This window comes from Carassius auratus, chromosome 5 (genome assembly GCF_003368295.1).
Source record: "Carassius auratus strain Wakin chromosome 5, ASM336829v1, whole genome shotgun sequence".
In the NCBI taxonomy this organism is placed as follows: Eukaryota; Metazoa; Chordata; class Actinopteri; order Cypriniformes; family Cyprinidae; genus Carassius; species Carassius auratus.
Window position 1 is genome coordinate 25,815,536 of NC_039247.1, and position 17,503 is coordinate 25,833,038.

General features: G+C 36.6%; 1 protein-coding gene across 1 annotated transcript; it reads left to right on the forward strand.

The window, feature by feature from the left end:
* The first annotated feature begins 188 nt into the window (after positions 1-188).
* On the forward strand, positions 189-17,503 carry tmc2a (transmembrane channel-like 2a). Its single transcript, XM_026254714.1, has 20 exons — positions 189-1,733; positions 1,876-1,914; positions 2,189-2,558; positions 3,372-3,521; positions 3,818-3,908; positions 5,062-5,143; positions 5,268-5,374; positions 6,199-6,297; positions 8,504-8,646; positions 10,499-10,646; positions 10,903-11,091; positions 11,196-11,375; positions 11,474-11,632; positions 11,794-11,922; positions 12,014-12,081; positions 14,677-14,916; positions 15,021-15,146; positions 15,225-15,303; positions 15,405-15,528; positions 16,050-17,503. Exons 1-20 carry the CDS (start codon positions 1,694-1,696, stop codon positions 16,259-16,261), a joined length of 2,775 nt encoding a protein of 924 aa, XP_026110499.1. The 5' UTR covers positions 189-1,693; the 3' UTR covers positions 16,262-17,503.

Below are 17,503 nucleotides of genomic sequence, written 5' to 3' on the forward strand. Positions count from 1 at the left end.
AACCTTTTTGCTAAATACTTTTAAAACTTTTTAACAACTTTGAATTTTTATAGGAGAAATAAATGCAACGTCTCACGAACCCAAGGAACAACATAAAAGGAAGCCGTATGAGTTTGATTCACTAAAAAGAACCAACTCATATAAATAAATAAATCAATAAATCAATAAATAAACATATAAATATAAATATATATTTTATATCTAAATAAATGCTATGCAAATATCATGTCAAATTTCTATTAGCAAGAAACATTTTTTTCATCATCTGTAAATTTGATCGTTTTGCTCTCCACCCACCAGTCATTAACATGAACACATCTGTAGTTTAACTATTATAGCCTCCTCCTACAGTTTGAATAGGCACTGTGCAGGCTTTATAGTCCACTATACGATCAAACATGATTTTTAAAAACAGTTGAATGTATTTAAATGCATACAAAAGTTAATTAAGAGCACATCCTGTGTGAATTGACTGTGCAAATTTTCTTTGTTCACCTTGATGGAAAGCAAAAAAAGCAGCCAATTTCATTGTGAAATGTAATTGGCGTTAAAGGTTAGATGCATTTGCGAGGCTATATGTGCTTATATGTGCTCACTTACTTTGGAACAGATAACGATTGATGCAATGATGAAACTCTTTTGGCACTTTACTCTGGTTCAGTTTAGTCTTAACTTGACGTTCATTCATGGTTGTGACAAAACATTATTATTCAAATGAGTGTTAAATTAAGTTAGTGTTCATTTTTTTTTATAGATAAATAGTGTATATACACACAGATGTGCAGGAATGTATGTTATGCATATGTGCACACATTGTTTGTTTTTGCCTTTTCACACTAATGAACATGTAATGACTCGCCTGTGAAAACTGAGATGCTGTCTCATCTACCAGGTGTTGTGGTGCAGACGAGACAGGAGATCACATATATCTTTTTGTCTGCTTAGAGTTTCACTGTGCTTGAATATCTGCATATTAGTTTCTGCCTTTAACAGGAACGGGGACCATAGCATAGGCTACACACTGGTTCAGACACACTTTTTTTGCAGGCTATACTTTAAAATGGCATTAGTAAGAAATCCTACTGCAAACGTTCATTTGGATCCATTTTAGACTTTCTAACCATAGCAGTTTTAAAGAGAGTGCATGTTAAATTGAAAGTGCAAAGCTTAATATACTGTGAAATGTGTTTAATTGTCTTTGAAGGAAAACCTAAACCTTCATTAAATCTTTAAGGTGCCTCTTCTTGTGACAGCAGCATTAGGTGTCATGTGTCCCAATGAGTGAGAGTGCATCGAACAGTTCAGCGTACCATCCAGAATGCTTTGTGATTGTTCCTTGAAGCATTGATGAAATTTGAATTGCTCATCTGAGAGACTAGAATTGTTTTACTTCATGTAAGTTCTCTTCATGTAAGTGTTTTTTGTTTATTTTTTTGTTTTTTGAATTTGTGACTTAAATAGAACTGTTGTTCTCTAAAAGACTTAAGCCGAATTCAAATCCTCCAGACAATTGTTCCAGCTCAAACTAATATTTTAATACTAATATCAGTTACTATTACACATGTGAGGTCACGTGGTGTTGCTATGACAATAGGGAGTCAGTTACTGGAGAGCAGCTGCACACCTTTACAGTAATTTGTTAAACCGCAAGGGAAGAAATTCAGAGACTAACAGAGATCAGAAGGGAAGCAAAATGCCAAAGAAAAGTGATACAGCAAGAAAACTGGAAGATGGTGAGTTGTGCATTTATTTTTTTCAAATGTAGCATAATTTAGTGGTTAATTCCAAACATGATGACCATTGTTTTAGTGATGAGTTGATTAAAAATCTGTAATCTGTTGTGTACTTAGAGAGGTACTTGTACATTTTTTATAGTGGGAATAGAAATTGATGGAGATGTGGAGAGTGCTGAAGGTAAGAAAATAAGATTATGCTGAATTTATTCATTGAAACTTTTAAATTAGTTTTTAAAGTAGTGGTGCTAAGGAAAACTTCTGTTTCTTCTAAAGAAAATTTCTATTGCTCATAACCTAGAAAACACCAAGCAGCTGGAGCGGCACATTTTGAAGTTATTTATTTAGTTATTTTTTACATTTCTGTTTGCTTATCTGTGTTACTCAGCAAGAATCTCTCATTTCTATGCATGATATGCTTTTATAAAAATACAGTTGTGCCATCTTTTACTCAGAGGACAAGAAAGCAAAAGGCAAGGGTGCTAAAAAACCAGCAGCCGGTAAACGGGGCAAAGCAGCTGCCAGTGAGGATGGTGAGGATGAAGATGAGGATGATGAACCTCCAAGAGGTCGTCGGGCAGCCAAAAAAAAGAAAGCAGCCCAGGCGGACGAGGAAGAAAGCGATGATGATATTCCACAGAGGAGATGTGCCGGGAACAGGAGAAGAGGAAAAGTACGCGAGAGTGGGCGAGATGGGGACAATGAGAAGTCCGGCAGAAAAAACAAGAAAGGTGGGAAAAAAAAGAAGGATGGTAAGGGGAAAGGAAAAGACAAGGAAAACGACAAAGACAGCGACAAAGATGAAAAGAAGAAAAAGAACAGTAGGTATGCTGACATGTGCACTGACTTCATTAACTGATCGCGACACCTACACCAAGAGATCACTATATACAATATGTAACACAAAACTTTCCTGAAACTCCCATAATATCATAGGTCTACTTCTACTTTCCTCTTTTACAGTCCATCCCCATTACAGTCCTAGTGGAAAATGCATAGTTTTTCAGATCTAACTTACATGTCATATTTCAATATTATTCATGGAAGTGGTTTGTTTTGTTCGAAAATATATTCTTAAATATCCCAGCCTTTCCCTATAACCGCAAGAGTATCGTTTTAACTATTTAAACCCATTGCATTTTTAATACTATGTCTCCCCATACACTCTAGACACAGACTTGTGCTGGTTAGAGTTCAGTTAGTTTATCACCATTTCTCTTGGAAAAGGAGGAAAGAAAGAAAGGTAGAAATAAAGATATTTTTAATTTAACATTAAATGCACAAATACAGGGTTAGTATTATGGGACTAGGACATTAACACAATGAGGGGGACACAATAAGGCATTGGTACAATGGAAACAAACAAATGAAAAACAGTATTCCTGTATTGTTTTTCAAGAAATATATGTAAAATTGGTGACACTTTATTTAGATGTGTCCTTATTACAGTGTAATTACACACCTTTAATAACTATATGTTTACGTTTTTAAGTGTTATTTGCTTATAAAGCAGCATTTTAATTTTGTTTTGTTGTTTTAAGCTTAAATCTAACAAAAACGTATGCAAGTTTATATAAGACAAAATAACTAAATGTAATTTAAGAATGAAGCACTCAATCGCCTCATGTTCTGTTTTAGTGGTGATGATTCTAAATCAGATGAAGAGGAGGAGTCCATGTCCGAAGGAGAAATGGCCAAACTGATGGAGGAGGTGGAGGAGAAGAAGAAACTGATCGCAAACATCAGGAACAAGCCCTGGCGAATGAGAAGACGACTTAAAGTCCTCAAGTACTGAGGAACCTTGTGATAAAAAATGTTCAAATGAATCAGTAGAATTGAAGTATTGTAGCTATGACTAAATCCACAATGCAGTTGTTTTTTTAAAACAGCTGCTACTAAATAAAAGTATGAAGAACACATTTTAATGACGACTTCAGTTATAGCTGTAATAGCTGGTAAACATGTTTTACACCATATCTGTTTCTATATTGTGTTTGTGTGTTTTCTTTACTATCATATTGTATTAATCAATCAGCTTCAAATTTGATCTCATCCTCACAATTCCATGTTCTCTTTGTCTATAGAGAGGCTCAGCAGTTTGTGGATAAATTCGAAGGTGCTTTGGGCAAAGGGAAAGGCAGGAAACTGTATGCCTACAAAGTAATGATGATGAAGGTAGGAATATGAAAATCTTCAGTGTACCTTACATTTGTGGTTTTTGTTAAAGTAAGCATGATAATTACTGTCGCTGAAAATAAAATAATCCTAATTTGAAAGAGATCCAAGATAAATGAATCAGAATGGCATGGAGAGACTTTGTAGTGGACTCTTTTGAGTAGAACCTGTATGCAGTCACATGGAACTTCCTACAGCAACATTTCAATGGGTTACAGTTTTCTATATATGTGTGTGCGTGTGTGTGTGTGTGTGTGTGTGTGTGTGCGCGCATGTTTGTTGCTCTACATGAATTATGCTGAATTATTGATTATGCCTTTTAATTACATCTAGAAGAGAATTTTATCTACATTGCACAATATATTCTTGCTGTGTTCTCAACATCTCAGCAGGCCTCTTCCTTTGTGTGTGGTGACATTGTTCTTGACAACACAACAACAATGCTCTCAAAATAAAACTGTTTGTCCACCTAAGTTCCAGTTCTCAGTATTTAATTCGGAAAAGTTTGGACATTTACATGTAAAGAACAGAAGTTGTTCGATGAGGACTACAAATATGCACTATGAACAATCATAGTGCAAGATTTATAAATGTAGAAGTGTATTGACACAGCAACTCTTTAGATCTGTTCCCAGTGTCTCTAAAGGAGAGGCAATGATTTCTTAATCAGGCTATTTCTGATTTCATTTGAAATTCATCTGTACCTTCTACTTCTTGATATTTACACTTCACCAATGTCCTCTGCTCTACTCATCCCTTCATCCATCCTCCTATACCTCTTTTTATACTCTTTTATCTGCTCATCTCCTTCGTCTTCCTTCTTTTTTGTATATTCTTTTGCAAATTTGTTTTTATTATATTTTGTTGGCTGTAAAAACTAATATGAAAAGTGAAAGGTGTTATAAGAAAATGATTCACATGATTTGTAATTTGTTCTACAATTTGTTTAGGACAGTTACGAAGTGTACAGATCACGGTGTTGCAAACGTGTCAAACTGATTGAGAAAAACTGTAAAACACTATTTAAATAGCTTAGCATCTTATATTAACCGCCCACAACTACCTACCATCAACATGTGCACATGCAAACTGCACTAACAGTGTCTTACTTGAAGAATCCTAATCTTGCTTATATGCTTTGTAACTTATACAGAAATGGATAAAGTTTCAGAGAGATTTTGAAAATTTTAGGACATCTTGCATCCCATGGGAGCGGAAAATAAAGGAAGTTGAGAGTAAGTACCTGCGATTATTATTATTTTTTCTTCAGAGGAATGGTGCATATCAGATTTCTTATTGATTTATTTCACCAGTACTGAATTAGAAATTGAGCCATGGCAATGTTTCATTCATTTGCAGGTCATTTTGGCTCCTCAGTTGCTTCATACTTTATTTTCCTCCGTTGGATGTACGGCATGAACTTGGTTCTCTTCAGCTTGACCTTTGGCCTGGTTGTGATACCAGAGGTCAGTGTATAATCAGTTATGTACATACATACACTAATAACACAATTATGGCCTTTTGCTTTACAGTAAAGCAGTATCTTTCTACCTTATTTCTGCCCTTAAAAAAATATTTCACACAAAAATGAAAAACTTACTTAAAATTTGCTTACCTTTAGGTCATATATAGATGACTTTGTTTCTTCAGTGGAGCAGAACTGGAAACATTAAGCATTACATCACTTGCAGAAAAATCCTGATCCTCCTCAGTGAATGGGTACCATCAAAATGGGAGTCCAAACAGCTGATAAAAACACCAGATGACAGTCAAATAACATCTTGTGAAATAAAAAGCTGTGTTTTTTTAATAAAACGTGTTTGCTTCCTGCTAAAAGTCCTCTTTCCATAATATTGCTTTATCCAGTGTTTTTATCTTGTCTAAGGTTAGACCTAAATGAAAATATCATTATGGTTTATGGAGTGCTATTTTGGCCAGAAGCAACAGTGTTATGTTAAAACACCTGAATAATGGATCTGATTCTTACAAAGATGCAGATTTTCAATTCACAAGACGGTAATTGATGGACTGGTGTCATGTGGATTGTTGTACTTGTGGATTATTGTGATATTTTTATCAGCTTGAATTTTCATTCTGACGGTACCCATTCACTGCAGAGGATCCAGTGCTGAGCAAGTGATGTAAGGCTAAATTTCTCCTAATCTAGTTCTAATGAAAAAACAAATTCATTTACATTTTAGATGGCCTGAGGGTTGGTGCCTTTTTATCATCGATGTTTCATTTTCGAGTGAACTACTCATTTAACAACTGATTTGGAATTTTCCACAAGGTTCTCATGGGGCTCCCATACGGGTCCATTCCTCGGAAAACTGTGCCGAGAGCTGAGCAAGCAACTGCTATGGACTATTCTGTTCTCACGGATTTCAATGTAAGACCATGATACATGTATTTTACAGTAGGATTCAAAGACCTGAGACCACTAGTGAGGACATATATGTTCTGCATTTTAAAATATAGCATTTCACCATTCTACAACAATTTGAGTGAAAGCTGAATTAGAACAAAAATTAGAACATGCATTTCAGAATATTTTTGTATTTTATGTTGCCTTATTGACAGCAGTACACTGAAGAGAAAAAAAGGATATACTTTGGACTAAATGTTAAATTTCAATCTTAAAAATAAAGGTTCTTCAAGCGATGCCACTGTTACCTTTTTATTATCGGAAGAACCTTCTTTCGCTACAAAGAACCTTTTGTGCAACAGAATGTTAAAGGTTATATTTTGAACCATTTAGACAAAAAGGTTATTCAATGGCATCGTGAAGCACCTTTATTTTTAAGAGTGTATCTGTAGTGTGAAAGAAGGAAAAGTAAAAAAAAAAAAGCAATTGTCAATAGTTAATTAGTTTACTTAATATAAATAAAGACTTTGAAACTTATTTTTTTTTTACTTTGAAAGACCTTAAATTTAAATTAATTAATTTAAAATTATGTAATTAATAACTCACCCTCATGTCGTTCCAAACCCGTAAGACCTCCATTCACAGTTTAAGATATTTTAGATTTAGTCCGAGAGCTTTCAGTCCCTCCATTGAAGCTGTGTGTACCGTCTACTGTCCATGTCCAGAAAGGTAAGAAAAACATCTTCAAAGAAGTCCATGTGACATCAGAGGGTCCGTTAGAATTTGTTGAAGCATCGAAAAAAAATGTGTCCAAAAATAGCAAAAACTACGACTTTATTCATCATTGTCTTCTTTTCCGTGTCTGTTGTGAGAGAGAGTTCAAAACACTGTAGTTTAGTGATATCCGGTTTGCGAACGAATCATTCGATGTAACCGGATCTTCATGAACCAGTTCACCAAATCGAACTGAATCGATTAAAACGGTTCGCTTCTCCAATAAGCATTAATCCACAAATGACTTAAGCTGTTAACTTTTTTAATGTGGCTGAGTCTCCCTCGGAGTTCAAACAAACCAATATCCCGGAGTAATTCATTTACTCAAACAGTACACTGACTGAACTGCTGTGAAGAGAGAACTGAAGATGGACACCGAGTCGAGCCAGATAACGAACGAACAATTGACTTGTTCTCGAGTCAAGAACCGTTTCTGTCAGACGCGTCCGATTCGATTTATTGAATTGAACTGTCTGGAAGAACCGGTTCACAGAAAAGAACCGAACTTCCCATCACTACTGGTGATCCGAAAACCGATGCAACTGGTTCTTGAATCGAGAACGAGTCAATCTTTTGTTCGTTATCTGGCTCGGCTTGGTGTTCATCTTCAGTTCTCTCTTCACAGCAGTTCAGTCAGTTTACTGTTTGAGTACATGAATTACTCCGGGATATTGGTTTGTTTTGTGGATTAATGCTTATTGGAGACGCGAACCGTTTCAAACAAATTAGTTTGATTTGGTGAACTGGTTCAAAAAGATCCGGTTACATCGAATGATTCGTTCGCGAACCGGATATCACAAACTGCAGTGTTTTGAACTCTCTCACAACAGACACGGAAGAGAAGACAATGCTGAATAAAGTTGTAGTTTTTTTTTTTGCTATTTTTGGACCAAAATTTATTTTCGATGCTTAAAAAAATTCTAACTGACCCTCTGATGTCACATCGACTACTTTGATGTTTTTCTTTCCTTTCTGGACATGGACAGTGTACCGTACACACAGTTTCAATGGAGGGACTGAGAGCTCTCGGACTATATCTAAAATATCTTAAACTGTGTTCTGAAGATAAACTGAGGTCTTACGGGTTTGAAACAACATGAGGGTGAGTCATTAATGACATAATTTAGATTTTTGGGAGAACTAACCCTTTTAATGTTTAATGTGATGTTATTTCAATAGTACGCATAAAATATGCAGCATATATTGTGATAAAACTAAATGAATTTTGTTATATAAAAATGTTTTGCATCATTTATTTGACATTTTCTGTTTATTTCCTGGTTTAAAATAAATTTTAAACCCCATAAAAGAGTCTCAGGTTTTTGACCCCTCTGTATTTTTCCTTGAAAAATGTGTGATGAACTTAAAGAATTCCAGAGTGTCTTTCAAATTTCTTATTATCATAATATAAAAGTATGGTTATCTATAACACTCTCTGATGTTTTCTTTTTGACAGGGTTACTGCAAGTACTCAGTACTTTTCTATGGCTACTATAATAACCAGAGAACCATTGGCTTACTGAAGTTTCGTCTCCCTCTGTCTTACCTGCTGGTGGGCATTGGGACCTTCGGGTATAGCCTCATGGTTGTGATCAGAACGTGAGTCCCTCTTTCATTCATTGCTAGCAATCGTTGTAGCAATGACATGAAATGTTCTTGAGAAGTAAATTTGACAGTGAATATCTGCATTTACACATAAAAGTGTTTTTTAAAGAGAATAATTCTTATTAGTTCTTACTGGATGACAAAAAGTTGTACAGGTACAATGCAGTGTTTTGCCTTACATCTGCCTTAAGATGGTAAAAAGATGAATTGTGTTGTCATATAAGACAGCTTTGCAGAAAGAAAATTCCCTGCGAGCTAAAGGTGAAGTGGCACTAGTGAAATTTTAATAATAATAATAATAATTAATTCCCTAAACACTTCTACTAGTCCTAATATCTGAGCCTACCTTTCAGTTATTGTTTAAATGCATACATTTTTATGAACTGCAAAAAAGTTTGTTCTGATCGTAGATTCCAGACATTTAAATGTATATCTGTAATCTGAATTTTATGTTCGCCACATGCATTTGAAACCAAATTTCTGCACATTCAAAAAGTGACATTTACTTTAACAGGAATACACATATAAGTCTTGTCGGAGAAATATTAGGACATTTAATTGTGAGATTTAGGCCCAATCCCAATTCTATTTTATACCCCTTCACCTCCCCCTAAAAAAATTCCCCTAAGGATTGGGACACAACTACTATGTCGTCACACGTCAACATTCGTCGTCTAGCTCTTACAATACACACATATACTGGTGTGCTGGTGTGCATTAGAGCCTTTAATTATCGTTCTGTATTAATGATCTGCTTACTGACACACACACACATATCTGAAATCGTGCAGCTCACACATCCAGTAGAAGATAAACTTGTCAACGCTGCCCCATGACTTTTATTAAATACAGATTAAATACTGAATCGCTACATTATATTTCCCGCAACGAGAGGATACAATCGCTGTTTTTAAGTAAACTCAATCTAAAAAGAGAAACGCACAGACGTGAATACATGCAACTTCCATCTCTCTCTCTCTCTCTCTCGCTCTCTCTCTCTCTCTCTCTCTCGCTCTCTCTCTCTCTCTCTCTCTCTCTCTCTCTCTCTCTCTCTCTCTCTCTCTCTCGAATAGGCAATATTTAAGCGATTTCTAATTATTGGGGGGGATTAGCCCCAATCAGTGTCTACGGCAGTTATCGCCCTGATCAGACATATGCTGTGCCACTATCATTCAGTCTGTAATGATTCGACGTTAGCAAATATTAGCGATTTTTTGCAAACATGTCTTTGAGTAACATGACAGTTAATATGAACTCACAATTGAATGGAACATAAAACAAATGATTACTTTTCGTTAAAATCTTTATTTATGCCAAAAACGAAAAATCCTTGTTTGGAGGGCTGTCTGGCCCTTCCCCTGACCCCTACCCCTCCAACCAAAAGAGAATTGAGACAAGGAAAGGGGAAGGGCTAAGGGGTAGAATTGGGATTGGGCCTTAAAGTTACGGTTACAAAAAATATAGTCAGTATTGTTAGTATGTCACAGTCATGAGAAATACAGTCACAAAATCGATTCAGTTTGAAGTTAGAATTATGAAAAAATAAAGACATTTGTGAGATATAAATGTAGTAGCCTAAAATATTAGCCTTAAGTCCATTTAGCCACATAATAAGGAATCAAAGGTTTGCATGCCGAAAACCAAACTCATAACATTAGTCAAGCCAGAGGTTGAGATGTTGCTCAAATATTGAATTTAAAACATAAAACATTTAATCATTTTTGCCATCAAAAAAGATAAAATCTTTGTTGTTATTTTGACTGCAATTGGAAATTGCGCTTCTGTTATCCTGCCGGCGAGAATGGATTCTCTACAAGTGTTGAGTAAAGTCCACTCTCGCTGTTAGGATGGCTAAAAACGCAGATGTGGGGGGAGGGGATGGAGAAGACAATGAGTTCACCTTTGCCTGGAAGATGTTCACCAGCTGGGATTATCTTATTGGGAACGCTGAGACAGCCGACAATAAATACGCCTCCATCACCACCAGCTTCAAAGTATGTGACTGTGTGTATATGTGGAATTGTTTGGGTAGGTGTTGATGTGTGTGAGTTTGCTGACCACTGCAGTTTTTGTTTCATGGTCTGGTTGTCCCCTTCAGAAACCTGAGGAGGTCACTTTTCTGTTAGAACACATTTCGGCCACTGGTTTGATAAATCCTCTGGCCGGATCACTTGTTCAGACATGAACTGTATCTCCAAAATTCACATTCTTGAGCTTTTCTCTGTTTGGATACTCTAATGCTTTCTGCAGGAGTCCATTGTGGATGAGCAGGAGAACCAAAAGGATGAGAACATTCATCTAAGGAGATTCTTACGTGTCCTAGCCAACTTTCTCATCACCTGTACACTGGGAGGAAGTGGCTATCTCATTTACTTTGTGGTCAAACGTTCCCAAGAGTTTGCCAACATGGACAACCTCTCTTGGTATGAGAAGAATGAGGTAAATATAAACACAAGACCCCATTTAACATTTTGTAACAAGATGGATGTAAGGATGGATAGATAGAAGCCCAGTTGTGTTATAACAATGCCATTGTCTCTCAGCTTGAGATCATCATGTCTCTTCTGGGACTGGTGGGTCCAATGCTGTTTGAGACCATCGCTGAACTGGAGGAATACCATCCACGTATAGCTCTCAAGTGGCAGCTGGGGCGTATATTTGCACTTTTTCTTGGGAACCTCTACACATTTTTGCTTGCTCTGTTCGATGAGGTCAATTCGAAAGTAAGTTCTTTGATGATAGCAGTGTTAACTTTCTTTTTTTTTATTTGGGAATCAGCCATTTGTAATTAATTAATTTATTTGTATTTTTTTGCCTTAAGCTTGAAGAGGAGGATTCTATAAAAAATGCCAGCCTTTGGTTCGTGAAGGAGTATTACGCCAACTACTCAGCTAACAACCCAAATGACACGGGCACCCCGCCCCCTATTGACCCCGCTGATATCATCAGGGGTCCATGCTGGGAAACTACAGTTGGAATAGTAACGTGTCTTTTGTTCATCTATCTTCTCCAGCAAAAATATATATTAGCTATATACAGACATATGGAATATATTGTTTAATTGACTATATCTAAACCTTTGTTTGCACGTTTGGTCAAAATCAAACCATTTACCTAAAACCATTCACACTCTACCATTAGGAGTTTGTGAAACTAACCATATCAGATATACAAGTGACTTATCTGACCATCCTCATCGGTGACTTCCTGAGAGCTTTTATTGTGCGTTTCCTGAACTACTGCTGGTGCTGGGATCTGGAAGCCGGCTGGGTGAGTCCAATATTCTCTATAAGCTCACCACCAACAAACTAAACTGTGGACATTTAAGGTTTTGATATCTAACAGCGTTTTTCATTCTCAGCCCTCCTATGGTGAATTTGACATAAGCGGCAATGTGCTTGGTTTGGTGTTTAACCAAGGAATGATCTGGTAGGAACAAATGCGCAAACAACACAACATAAATAAAATAAAAGCAAAAGCATCAGTGAAAACATGGAAAACTCTATGCACAGCTGACATTTTTATACTATGCGCACAATGTTGCTAGTACCTGAAAAAGCCTGCAGAAATCACACTTGTCTCTTTGAGATAAAGTGACAGATTTACTGACAGCTTGAACTAGCGCAAACATTCTTTCTACATTAAAAAGCTACTCTTGGGATTTACTAAAACATGCAGTGGACAGTAATTTTTTGTGGCTGACCTTAATACATATGCAGTTGTAGAAGTTTCCCTTTCGAACACAGCATATATTGGAGGAAAGTATTTGAATACATAATGCAACATGATTAACTAAGCTTTTTGATGGTCAATTAAGTGGTATTTGCACCATCATTCAATTTCCAAAACACAATTTCTTTGCACTTGACATGGCTGCAGTAGATTGATAGATTGCATTTGTCATTATGGAAATGAGCTGGCTGTGTTTGTGCTCTTTGCCCTGTTTAGTAAATCTGGCACCTATGCTCTGTGAACAGCAAATATAAGACTTTATTACTAGGGGTATGCAACGAAGCCAATAAATATGTCTGTATGTGTACCACTGGCAAAATTTTTTGTATCTGTATTTGGATAAAATCAAATGTGGGCTGGGTTTAAACAAGAAGTTTGTCTAAACTGCATGAAAAGCCCATTTTAAATTTAATTTTGTTCCCTTCATAGCTTATGTATATACAAATGTGCTTTTACATCCTCAGACTCAGAATTATTAATTTATACTATAAACACCAAAAATAATCTGTGAAACATGATTAATCAATGGACAAAACCTTAATACAAGTAACAGTTTTAAAAAAGTGCCTTTTTTAATAAACTTAAAGTTTATTTAACAGAACATTTGACATTAAACAGCTTTGTGTTAGCTACATTAAATTGTATTGTATGTTGTTAACTGATTTTCAGATAAATTTTGCATTATTAAGACATTAACAATAGTCAGTTATTAATAGCTTTAATAACTGAGTTCTATAAGAATGTGAACAGCTTTTACAAATTCGAATCTTGTAATAACAGCATTTTTGACAATTGCACCTAAAGCCTAGCAAAAGTTATCAAAACGGCTGATATAATTTACATGTTATCAGTATAGTGATCCTAAAATGCATTGTGAATAGTCAATAAAATTGTTTATCTAACGGAACATGTTATTCCAATTTTCTGTTTTGACATGTAGGCTATCGATAAAGATCAATATAATACTATTGTTGAATATTGTTGAATAATGTGTTAGCTTAGCAACCTCCTAGCATCAGACTGTTGGAATTTTCTCGCATGTTATGTGACAAACACTATTTGGGCCCTATTTTAACGATCTGAAACGCAAGTGTCAAAGCGCGAAGCGCAAGTAAGTTTGTGGGCGGGTCTCGGCGCTGTTGCTATTTTCCCGGTGGGATAAATGGCTCTTGCGCCCGGCGCAAATCTAAAATGGGTTGGTCTGAAGTAGCTTCATTATTCATAGGTGTGGTTTGGGCGTAACGTGAAATAAACCAATCAGAGCGTCATCCAACATTCCCTTTAAAAGCAGGTGCGCAAGTTCCATTATGGATTGCTATTATTATGGCGTATTTACCAGGCGCACGCCAGGAGCGGTTCACAGCCGAGGAGACTGTTGTTCTTGTAAGAGCAGTGAAAGACAGAGAAGTTGTGTTGTATGGGGATGGGAGAAACCCACCCAAAATAGCGTCGGTTAAACTGGCGTGGGAGGAAATAGCCACAATTGTTTCATCGATTTTTTTTTCCTGGTTCTTGACGGACAAACCAATTTGTCAGATGTCCTTATATACATATATGACCTCAAACAGGTCTGATCCTTAATTACTACAATTAGCCTGAATAATTTGTAAGCTAGATTTAGGCCTATTTTTTCACATCTTCGTGGCACACCACAATGATTTCCGTCATCTCATGTGTTAATATTTTTTTTAGTGTAACAATCTATGATTTGCAAAAATAACTGTTGCATCTGTGTAGATTACATGAGCAAAGTGTATGCGCGTTGTGCACGCTATACATTATGGTCAAGCATGCGCCCTTAAAATAGCATAATGAACAACGCGCAACGCGCCACTGACTTTAGACTAGGTTTTTTCTGGTCAGTGGCGCAATTGTTTAATGGAACAGCAAAATAGCACCAGGGATTGTTTGCGCCGGAACACGCCTCCTTTTTGCGCTGAACCGCCCAGGGAGCGCAAGTTCATTCACTAGTTTAGCGACGTGCTTCTGTGGAGGGAAAAGCGCGCTTTGCGCAGGTGCAAAATAGGAATGACACATGCGTCGGTGTACAAAGTCAATTGCGCTGGGTGCAAGATAGGGCCCTTTGTGTGGCACATTTGAACATAAGGAGAGTTTCTCTCTATGGTGATATTTTCAGTTTACAATGTTTAAACTAGATTGTAACCGCACACCAGGTTCAAGAACAGGGCCACTATAAAGGCTTTGACTACATACCAAACATAGCAAAACAAGAATTAGCCACTGTAGTCTTGTGTACCTGTAGATATCAAGCTGTTTGTCTGTGTTTGTCAGGATGGGGGCATTCTATGCTCCTGGTTTGCTGGGCATCAATGTACTGCGGCTCCTGTCCTCCATGTACTATCAGTGCTGGGCTGTAATGGCCTGTAATGTCCCACATGAGCGGGTCTTTAAAGCTTCCAAATCCAATAACTTCTACATGGGCCTGTTACTGCTCATCCTCTTCCTGAGTCTCCTGCCTGTGGTTTACACCATCATGTCTCTGCCGCCCTCCTTTGACTGTGGACCCTTCAGGTATCCCTACACAAACAAGCTCAAATATGCACGGAATAAAATTAATAATTTTTATAATCAAATTTACTAATTTTGCTCCTTTTGACATGTCCTGTTTACCACAGTGGGAAAGAAAGAATGTTTGACGTCATTATGGAGACCATTGATCTAGATCTCCCTGCGTTTATGGGGACGCTCTTCGGCTACGTAGCAAACCCTGGACTCATTATACCAGCAGTTCTTCTCATGGTGTATGTGAATTAATAAAGTTTTCAACATCACATATTACAAGCAAAATCCCTTAAGTTTTTGTTTTGTATTTCTTACAGTCTGGCCATTTACTACCTGAATTCTGTCTCAGAGGCCTATCAGAACGCCAACATGGAGCTAAAAAAGAAAATGCAGTTGGTCAGTATTCTTTGTGTTCAGGTGCACAACAATGCAAACCAAGTTTTGTTAGATGGCAGGAATTTGTTTAGCCAGTGTGTGCTTCTAACATTAATTTCTAGGCGAGAGATGAGGAGAAGAACAGACGGAACAACAAAGACAGCACCAACCAGGTGATGAAGGACCTGGAGGATCTACTTCCAAATAACTCTCGTCCACCCCCTTCTCCTCCAGAGAATAGAGCAGGTATGCATTGAATAGAATGTTGTTACTGACCAGTCCTACCTTGATAAACTGTTGCTGTTACCATACAAAAGTTTTAAATTGAGATAATAATAATAAATATGTTCCTTGAGCATCAAATCAGCATATTCGAATGATTTCTGAAAGATCATGTGACACTAAAGACTGGAGTAACAGCTCCTGAAAATTCCGCTTTGCTATCATGGGAATAAATTGCATTTTAAAATATATTCAAATTAAAAACATCTATTTTTTATAAACCCGTTATAAATTGTTATAATGCTTCACAATATTACAGTTTTTACTGTATTTTTATTGTAGTGAATGCAGCTTTGGTGAGCATAAGGGAAAACATTTCTAAAATCTTAAAGAAAACAAACTTTTAAAAGGTAGAGCAATTCAATGGAAGTTGCATGTAATTGAATAATAATAATAAAAAAATTGCATATATAGGTAAATCTTGAGAATCGGATTCTTTAGATTAAACTCTCACTCTTCATTCCATTTGTTTCTTTCTGCCTAAGAAAAAAAACATGACCAGGGTGGAAAATCTCCAAAAGTGAAACCAGGCACAGCTGGAGGTGGTGTGCATCTGCAGAAAGATGTGTCACTTGCGTCAGCTAATCCTAGTGCCCGGGGGCCTGTGACTCGAGCGCCAGGCCCCAGGGGACCTGGACCTCTACCTGGTCAACCAGGGCCAGGCAGGGGTCAAGGGCCACCACCTAGACGGCAGTAATGTGTGATCTATTCATTATCGTGTGCTCTGCTGGTCTACACACTGTAAAATGAATATAAGCATTGGTTGTTTTATTAAAGAAATTCATATTTAAAATAATTTCATAATTTGCTGCTGGACACTTCTGCAGAAATCTGGAAAACTGGAAATATCATATTAATTATCATACATTTCCATACAGTAAATTGTTTATATCATATGCATACTGTGGCCCCAAAAAGAATTTGGTCACTTAGTCACATCTAAAAATGATTTCATTTAATTTAATTACCAAGTTATATCTTCAAACAGATGGCCGAATTTATCCCAGAACTAACTTCCTTAATTAACTTGACTGAAACATTTTTCAGTGACTTTGAATCACCCGAGTGATTTTCAAAATGAAGTTCGGGTTACGTTCATCATATTACCTATCAACATCTTCTACTGACATTGGACATCCAAAAAGTCTCCAAATACTTTGTGTCTTCAGTTTGAACCGTATATTGGTTGTTTTATCATTTAAAGAAAAATTGTGAAATGTTTTGCTTGAAAAGTGTGCTCTTGAATTTTTCTTTTAAAATAAATGATTTGCTTTTGTATTTTGTTTAAAGGGGTCATATTATGCTCTTTTACAAAGTCTTGATTTTGTTTTGGGCTCGAATGAACGGCTTGAATTGTTCCTGTATCAAATGAAGGCCCGCCTTCTGAAATACGAAATGTGTTGTGATTGGTTGGCTGGGCCAGTGTGTGTTGTGATTGGCAGCACTTGACGCCTGGTCGGGAGATGTCATGCCCCTTACCATAGCAGCCTGTGAGCTTCAGTGTCTACTTCAAAATCAAATCAATTTGAGCATGATTTAAACTCAGATGATTGTTACCACTCTAAGTGTGTCTGTCTTTGGAAAGCAGGCATGTCTCCAACATAGTGATAACACTCGTTGTCTTCTCTAGTGCAGCTCAACCAGGTCTCGTCCCATTCGTCGATATTAGTAGTAGTAGTCCAAACGAGTTGTTCATTGTAGTTTTAGAAAATTGATTTTTGTTAAATAAAATACCTCCTTTTGAAGTGGACTTTGAGCTTTTTAACTTTGCAGATTTTTTTGAATGCTAAAACCGCAACATAACAGACTAACTAAAGTTGAAAAAGTGAAAAAGCATAATTGGACCCTTTTAATGCAGTGACATTCATGTATTTTTAATTGTGTCTTAAGTGTCTAAATTCTCTTTGGGCCTATGTGTTATGTGTCTAATGCATGCAAA